At 57.4% G+C, this 8,877-nt stretch overlaps 1 protein-coding gene across 5 annotated transcripts in view; it reads right to left on the reverse strand.

Moving 5' to 3' along the window:
• The window catches only part of SRC (SRC proto-oncogene, non-receptor tyrosine kinase), a 60,427-nt gene that overhangs the window by 18,046 nt on the left and 33,504 nt on the right, over positions 1-8,877 (reverse strand). For 3 of the 5 annotated variants that reach the window (XM_017512313.2, XM_017512289.2, XM_017512301.1), the window contains 4 exons: positions 3,878-4,045; positions 2,260-2,516; positions 530-629; positions 243-260 (listed from right to left, as the gene is read on the reverse strand). In XM_017512313.2, coding sequence (XP_017367802.1) covers positions 243-260; positions 530-629; positions 2,260-2,509 — 368 coding nt within the window. In that variant the 5' untranslated portion in view covers positions 2,510-2,516; positions 3,878-4,045. Of the gene's footprint in view, positions 1-242; positions 261-529; positions 630-2,259; positions 2,517-2,796; positions 2,849-3,877; positions 4,046-8,877 lie in introns of those variants that run through there. The other 2 variants (XM_017512306.2, XM_017512317.2) reach the window with 2 other exon arrangements.

An 8,877-nucleotide genomic window follows, 5' to 3' on the forward strand; every position in this document is an offset into this window, starting at 1 on the left:
GGGTGAGTAGGGAGGGGGAAGGGAGGAAGTGTGCAGGAGAATGCAATGGAGGGGCCCCTGATGGCAGCCTGGGCTGACAGTCCAGGACCTGGTCACATTGGTGGTGGGGAGAGGAGAAGCTGGGAGGTGAGGAGCAGCTGGAGAGCCAGAGACCACAGGCAGGGAGTGGAAGCACATGCAGACAGCGGCCCCGCCCCTGAGAAGCACCCACCCAGCCCGCCACCCACAGAGCATGTACACACCTGACATCCACCTTCCTCCTAAGGGCCAGCAAGAAAGAAGCAGAGAGAGGGAGAAGCTGAGAGAGGGCTGGAGGGAGCAAGCAAGAGCCAGGGATTGGGAGGAGCTTCCCGAGGCTGGGGAGCCAGCAGGTGCTGCCTGGGGCAGGAGAGCAGCAGGTGTCCGGCTCCCTCTGCGCTGCCCTGGGCTCTGCACTGCGCTGCCCTGATGGCAGATCCTGCATCAGCCCCCACCAGCTTTCAAGTCCCAGCACCCAGCCCTGAGGGGCAATGGGGAAGGGGCCACTCACGTGTTGTTGACGATCTGGAGCCGCTCGCCTTTCTTGAAGGACAGGTCTGTCTCCGTCCTAGACTCATAGTCATAGAGGGCCACAAAGGTGGTCACTCCGCCTGCAGAGAGGGGTGGGGTGCGTCAGAACGGTGGGGCCACGGCCAGGCAAGGCATGGGCAGGAGGGTCCTGAGCCTAGGAGTGGGGTTTGTCTCCCACATGCCACAAGTGCCCAGCCCAAAGGCACGGTCGCGTTCAGTGAGGATGGGCCTGTGCACGTGTCCACTGCATCCGTGTGTCTGCGAAATCCTGCAAGGCCCTGTGGGGGCATGAGCGTCCCTCCCTGTCTGCATGCGCCCCCGGGCCTTTGGGCAGTGCTGGGTGCTGGCTTATCTGTTTGGTGCCTGTCTTGCTCTAGGACCAGAAGTACCCAATAGCAAGCACCTTTGTTTTGTTCCCAGAGTTAAGCACATAGTAGGTGCTCAAGAAAGAGCTGTGGGCTGGATGAAGCAGTGAATGAAGACCACTGCACCAGGGAGGCTTGCTCTCTCTCTGTCAAGCGTGTCACTCTGGGCACTCCTGGGTGTCCAGGAAGATTTGGCTCCAAGTAACTGCCCCCTCAAAAAGCCCCACCATGCCCCCATTTTAAGCTACAGCCTTCACCTCCACACATCCCCCAGTCCTCCCTCCCTCCCTACCCGTTTTGTGCCTTTTTGGCAGTGCCACTTCTAACACCCTGCACAGCCTGCACACCTGCCCTTTGCTTCCCTCCCCCAGGTGGGTTCCGTCTGCACCGCTGGGTCCCGGGCAGCAGAGGAGACCTGGCTCGTAGTCGGGCTCCACTAAACTTGAACAAATGAATGGTGTGTCTGTGGGTCTGTCTCGCTCGGGCGTCCGTCGGCGTCTGGACTGTCAGTGTGTCTCTGCATGCCTGCATGTTCTCGATGCACATGTGTGCATCTGTCGTCTGGGCGGCCACGATGGTGATTTCCAGCTGCGTGTGTCTGTGTCCTGTGTGTGTCTCTGAATGCCGCCTCACAGCATGTACGTCTGTCTTCCTCTAGGAGTGTGAGGTCACCTGTGCATGTGAGTTTGCGTCTGGGTATGTCTGCGCTGGGGATGTGTCTGCGAGTGTCTGTGACCCTGCCTCCAGTCCGCACGTGTGCGTGTCCGGGGCAGGGGTGCAGCCGTGTGTGTGGCCCTGTGTGAGCGTGTGGGGAGAGTTCACGGGTCTGAGTGAAGCCTGCGTGGAGCGGAGTGTCTGGGCCACGGACGCAGCTCTCCAAGCGGCCCTCGACGGGGCTGCCGTGCCCGCAGAGCGCCAGCAGAGGGCGCACGGGCGCATGCATCCTGGCGCGGGCCCAGCGGGGGCTCCCGGCGGCCCCTCGGCCACACGCACGTCGCGCTTCCCGACTCAGCTCTGGGCCTCTGGGCGGACCCGGGCAACGAAAAACGCCCGGGCGGCAGGCAGCAGCCTCAGGCCCGGTCCCCGCGCCACCCCCCTCTCTGGGCCTCAGCGTCCCACTAAGACCCCACCACCAGACCCTGCGTCCGCTGCGCCTGCTCCACCCCAAAGGCGGCGGCGGCGGCGCTGGGGGACTCACTGTGGGCACGCCCCTCCCGGCACACACAGGTCACCCAGGGGCGAGCCCCCTGGCGGGAGGAAGGGCCCGCGCAGAGTGGGCGACCCCGGGCACGCCGCCCCGCCGTGGCCCAGCAGGGCGAGGACCCTGCGCCGCCCGCGCACTGACCGGCCAGCGGGCCCGCCCTCTGCGGGGAGGTGACGGTGTCCGAGGAGTTGAAGCCTCCGAACAGCTTGGGCTCGGCGGCCGTGGGGGCGAAGGCCGCGCTGGGGCCGCGGTGGCCGTCGGCCGAGGCCGGCTTGCTGGGGGTCTGCGAGGCGGGGAAAGCGCCCCCGCCGGCTCCGTGCGCGTTCTCGGCGGGCTCCAGGCTGCGGCGCCGCTGGCTGGCATCCTTGGGCTTGCTCTTGTTGCTGCCCATGGTCCTGCTGGAGAGAGAGGGGACTCTGGGGTGGAGGAGACGCTGGGACAGGCAGGGCTGCCGGGGCCCCTTGGCCGGCCTCCCTCCCACCCAATCCACAGCTGGGGAAAACGAGACCCAAAGAGGAGCACCAGGGCCAGGCGCGGTGGCTCACACCTGTAATCCCAGCACTTTGGGAGGCCGAGGGGGGCAGATTACTTGAGGTGAGGAGTTCAAGACCAGCCTGGCCAGCACGCAGAAACCCTGTCTCTACTAAAAATACAAAAATTAGCCGGGCATGGTGGCACGCACCTGTAGTCCCAGCTACTCTGGAGGCTGAGGCAGGAGAATTGCTTGAACCTGGGACAGAGGCTGCAGTAGCCAAGATCCTCCCAGTGCACTCCAGCCTGGGCCACAGAGCAAGACTCCGTCAAGAAAGAAAAGAAAAGAGAAAAGGGAAGAAAGGAAGATAAAAAGAAAAAAGGGGGGGTGGGCACCAGCCTCTTTGGGTGAGTTGGCCTCTCAGAACCTTGGTATCTTCATCTGTAAAATGAGCATAAGGATGACATCCATCCATAAAGGGCTTCCTCGGTCCCGGGCCAGGAACAGAAGAAATGCCTCATAATCAGAAGCCCTGACCTTACCACCCACCTCCCCCTGAGTCACTGTTTCCCTTTCTCCTGGGCAGGGACAGTATCTGACCCATGCCTGTGTCCCAGGCACCTAGCACATGGAGGGGGCTCACTGAGGGTTCGTTGAATGAATATGTGGCCGATGCTGAGGAAAGGTGCTGAAAGTGGCAGCTAAGGCCGTATAGCGGCAGGTTTGAAGGAGAGATGGCTGGGAGCTCACTGCAGCCACAAGACCTTCGCACATGTGGTTCCCACTGCCCAAATGCTCTTCCCTGGCCACTTCACCAGGGTAACTGGTGCCTCCTTCCGTTCTCAACTCAGAAGTCGCCTCCTTGGGAAGTGTTCCCCAAATCCTTTCACTGGGTCCCCTGACCTGTCTCTCCTTGATAACATGTGGTCCCGTTTGGTTTTTGTTGTTTAATTCATGTGCTTATGTGATGACTGTCATGGGCTCTTGTTCATCTTGTTCACTGCTGTGCTCCCAGTGCCTAGCATGGGGTGTGGCACACAGTAGGTGCTCAGTAAACAGCTGAATGAATGAATGAATGACTATTTAAGAGATAGGAGATTCATAGCCAGAAATCTGGGAGGTCCAGAGAACAGGAAACACAGAGTAAACCATGTTGAAAACTCCCCGTGACGGCCACCGTCCTGCCTCCCAATTCCCCATCCACAGGCCCTGGCTGGTCCCAGCTCCCACCCAGACTGTCTGGGGTCTCCCCACCCATTTTGAGCCCTGATGGGGCCATCACCTCACCTGGTAGAAGACAGGGGCTGTCCCAGAGGACCTGGGAGGCAGCCTGGGGTCTTGGCACAAACACCAGGTGTGGAGTCAGGGGTCTCAAACTAGAGGGTCTGCTCCACCTCTCCCCACTGTGTGTCCCTAGGCAAGTGACTGCCCCTCTCTGGGCCTCAGCGTCCTCATCTGCAAAACAGGGATAAAGCAGACATCTCAGTGCTGTTTTGAGGATGTCACTGGAAGGAGAAATCATAATGGCGCCCACTCTGTGACCACTGCCATCAGGCTATGGCTCTGGCAGGCCCACTGCTAAGAGCGTCCCAGACCTGAAATATCCTTCACCCATCCCAAAGCATTTTCAACCCTCTCAAAGCAAAAGCGAGACAGGGTATGGCATGGTGGTGAGTGTGGGCTCTGAAGCTGGGCTCTACCAGCTGGCTCTACCCCAAAACAACTGTGTGACCTTAGGCTCATGACCTAACTTCTCTCCATGCCCTGCTTCCCCATCTGTAACGATAGGGTCATTGTGGTAAATGCATGAGGTCCCATAGGGTGCTAGAGCCTCGAAGGTCACCCTGCACCTCAGCCGTTATTGATACTGTGTGATTCTGGACGCACCAGGGAGGCAGGTTCTCATGATTCTCTGGGGAGGCAGAAGGCCTAGAATTAGTCCAGAATTTCCTCTGAGAACCCATGAGTGGGGAAAACACTCCCTGACAGGCTGGGTCCTCGGGCAAGGCTGTTTGCCCTGCGCGCCTAGCCCAGCTATGAGACGCCCCCTGCCCAGCTATGAGACGCCCCTGCCTGTCTGAACTTCAACCTGTCCCTGTGCCCTCAGGGCCTCAGGATGCCCAGCTGCACAATGGGAGTACAGCTTGCATGCTCCCTGGGGACCACCCAGCTCAGAGAGTGTGGGGTTGGGGAGATCCTGGGGAGACCTGCCCAACAGCCTACGGGATTACCATGGTCTCCTGAGGGACAAGTCAATCGACCTGGGGACAAGGAAAGCCAGTTTCCATGGCAACTTATTCCATTGAGGTCACGGTGCCCATCAGCACTCACAGGACCTGCTGACCTGGTTATCCACAGCCTGAGGCTTGAAGGGGGCCCAACCAGCCCATCCCCTAGCCACTTGCTTTCTGGTGCAGCATTTATAGCATCTACTAGCAGGCCCTGTGCTCTTCACTATAGGGGAGATAGAGACAAATTAGCCAGGTCCTGCCTCAGGACCCCAAAGCAGGTGACTTGTTTATGAGACTTTGAGAGGAAGCAAATTAAAAAAAAAAAAATTAATGTAGGAAGAACTATCTAAGAGCCTGAACTTTCTTTAGAATACAATAAATGTTGAGGAGTAAGCTCCCTGTCACTGGAGGTAATCAAAGACTGGAGAATGGGTAGTTGGCTGATGTGCCGTGAGGGGAGACAGAGAGCCAGGGCTAGACTTTAAGGGCCCTTACAGTATCAGGGATACATGTTCCCTCTTGGAAGGGGACAAGAAGAAAAGACACAGCCCCTGGCCCCTAACCTCTTACACAAACATGAAGACCGTCCTCACTGGGGCACTCAGAAAAAGCATAACAGGGACCTTTAAGACCAAGCTCAGAGGACTTGAGCCACCAAGTGCGGTGTTTGTTGGTTTGTGGGACTGTTTTTTTGGCCTTGGTGGTTGATCCTGGTGTTTGTGGAGAGGCAGCCGGGACGAGGTTAAGAGCCAGAGTGTGAATCCTGGCCTGCCGCCCTTCACCTCCATTTTCCTCTCTGTTGATTGGGAATAACAACACCCATGTCACAGGGATGCTGGGAGAATCCCTGAGGAAAGTACATGGAACACGCTCAGGACAGTGCAGAGCGTTGCCAGGCCTCCATAAGTGGTAACTTCATCATTCAGAGTGGACTCTTTGGGAATTACAAGAAGATAAAAAGAAGAAAATAAAGGCCAGACGCAGTGGCTCACACCTGTAATCCCAGGACTTTGGGAGGCCAAGGTGGGCGGATCACAAGGTCAAGAGATCGAGACCAGCCTGGCCAACATGGTGAAACCCTGTCTCTACTAAAAATACAAAAATTAGCTGGGTTTGGTGGTGCGTGCGTGTAGTCTCAGCTACTTGGGAGGATGAGGCAGGAGAATCGCTTGAAACTGGGACACAGAGGTTGTGGTGAGCCAAGATCGCACCACTGCACTCCAGCCCAGTGACAGAGCAAGACTCCACCTCAAAAATAAAATGAAATAAAAAGCCCAATAATTCTGCCCCCAGAAGACAACCACCTGGGCATGGTGATGTGTTTCCTTCCAGCGTCACCCAGCGCATGACTGTCAGCAAGCTGGGATCCACCCACTGCCCTCGACTGTGCGCTCCCTGCTGGCAGGGCTAGCGGGACCCATCTCCACGCCCCCAGAGGCCAGGATGGACCTGACACCCACCAGGTGCTCTGGAAATATTTGCAGAATAGGCAAAAGACTACATGAGCATGGATGTATAATTTGCATCCTGCATTGTTCCTGTAATGCCGCACTGAAAAGACTCAACATCATCCCGTGGTATTCAAATACTCCTAGAGCTCAGACCATGAATTGGACCTTGCTCTAAGTACCGTGCAAACATTGACTCATCGGCTCCTCGTGATAATCTAAGAGGTAAATACTGACCATGTCTTTATCTTACTGTTGAGGACATAGAGACAGAGAGGTTGAAGAACTTGCTTGAGGTCACACAGCATGGGTGAGAGTGAAAAGGGGCCAGGGAACCACACTGGGCAGGCAGGAATCAAGAGCTGCTCAAGGGGTCTGGGGGGCGGAAATTCACAGGCCCCACCTCCTACCCCCAGGGCCTCTCTCTCACAAAGCAGCCACATGGCCTTGGCAGAGGGGTGAGCAAATAAAGCAGCCCACCCTGCTCCAAGAGAAAGCCTGGGAAATCTCCGGGCAGAACACACTTGAGCAAGGATGGCCTGCTGAGGGTCATGTGGGTAGCATTGTGGCCCCCACTTTCCAGATGAGGAAACAGGTCGTCGAGACACCCAGAGGAGATTCTACACTGCCGCCTCCCTCCTCCCACTTAACTGTGTTAGTGTGATCGGAGCATCTTCTCAGGCCACTCTGATCGTTCTTTTTCTTTTTTTTTCTTTTTTCCTTTTTTTTTGACAGAGTTTCACTCTGTCACCCAGGCTAGAGTGCAATGGTGTGATCTTGGCTCACTGCAACCTCCACCTCCTGGGTTCAAGCGATTCTCCTGCCTCAGCCTCCCAAGTAGCTGGGATTACAGGCACCCACTACCACGCCCGGCTAATCTTTTTCATAGTTTTAGTAGAGACGGGGTTTCACCACGTGGGCCAGGATGGTCTCGAAAGCTGCACCGCTGTCCACACAATAACTCAGTGAGGATGGGAGTTAGTCTCGGGGACTACTTCCATGCTGTGGGACCCAGGAGAGACCGCCCTCCTGCCTGACACAGAGCCCGATCCTGGGGCTTCCTGGTTCTGGGAACCCAGGAGAGACCGCCCTCCTGCCTGACACAGAGCCCAGTCCTGGGGCTTCCTGGTTCTGGGGCCCAACTGCCAAGTCACCATGAGTTGCTCCTTGGAGAGGGGCCGACCCCCCTCATCTCTTCCGCCACTTGCAACCTCCAAGGTAGAGATAGATCCTTGCGGGCATCAAGGGGAAGCAGCGGGGTCCCTCACTGGGGCTGCCTGAGGTTCCCAGGGAAAGATGGCCCCTTTCCTTTGGGAAGCCGCTCCTCACCTCGGGCTCTGGACTCCCCAGCAGACAGGGGTCTGCACTGTGGCTCGCCCCCTCGAGGGTGCCAGGTAGCTGCCATAAGAACTTTGCCCTCAGTGCTTCCAAGGCCTTGAGCTCAGCAGGTCCCCAGGTGGCCTAGCCCCTCCCGCTAAGCCTGCATCCCACCCCACCCCCGCACCCATCGCTGACAGTGCCACCACGCACGTCCCACCCCAGTCATTCCCCAGGTATTCGCAGAGACCTGCCATTGCCAAGTCCTGTGCGGGCTCTGCCCTTGGGGGGCCCTGGGGCAGCTCCTGAGGCCTCCTCCAGTGCTTCGCTCCTGGCCACCCAGTCTATCTGCAGCCCTTCGGGCCAGGGCCCTGCGGTCCTGGGCCCGGACACAGCAGTGTGGGCCCCTGCAGTCCACCGTCCCCCAACAGCCGGAGGCGGCTCTGTAAACCTCACAGTCAGCCGGACCTCCCTGGCTTCAAACTCTCCACGGAAAGCCAGGCGTCGTGACTCACGCCTGTAATCCCAGCACTTTGGGAGGCTGAGGCGGCCAGATCACCTGAGGTTAGGAGTTTGAGACCAGCCTGACCAACATGGTGAAACCCCATCTCTACAAAAAATACAAAATTAGCCCATTGTGGTGGTGCATGCCTGACATCCCAGCTACTCGGGAGACTGAGGCAGGAGAATCGCTTGAATCTGGGAGGTGGAGGTTGCAGTGGGCCAAGATCGTGCCATTGCACTCCAGCCTGAACAACAAGAGCAAAATTCCATCTCAAAAAAAAAAATTTATCCACAGAAAGTCACTAACAGAAGAGTGGTTAAATGAAGGTGGACAGCAGTGCAGCCATGACAAACACTCAGAGCCCAGGTGGCCCGAGGAGAGCCTCCCAGCACACTGCTAAGTGAGAAAAATCTCCTCTGGGCATATCGGGCCTCAGTTTCCATCTCTGGAAAATGGGGACAATGCTTAGGGTTGTGAGCAACCAAACATGATAATGTGAACGGGCTTAGTGTGGTGCCTGGCCTGTGGCAAACATGAGCTTCTATGATCTCGGCAACATGGTGAGACCCTGTCTCTATAAACATTAAGAATTAGCCTGTAGTCTTAGCTACTTGGGAGGCTGAGGTGGGAGGATCACTTGAGCCCTGGAGTTTGAGGCTGCAGTGAGCTATCATCACGCCTCTGCACTCCAGCCTGGGTGACAGAATGAGACCCTGTCTTGAAGAAAAAACAAAGAAAGAAAATTGCACACACGCATGCACTCTGCCTGGGCAACAGAGCAAGACC

Source organism: Cebus imitator, unplaced genomic scaffold, assembly GCF_001604975.1.
Source record: "Cebus imitator isolate Cc_AM_T3 unplaced genomic scaffold, Cebus_imitator-1.0 Scaffold18, whole genome shotgun sequence".
Taxonomy (NCBI): Eukaryota; Metazoa; Chordata; class Mammalia; order Primates; family Cebidae; genus Cebus; species Cebus imitator.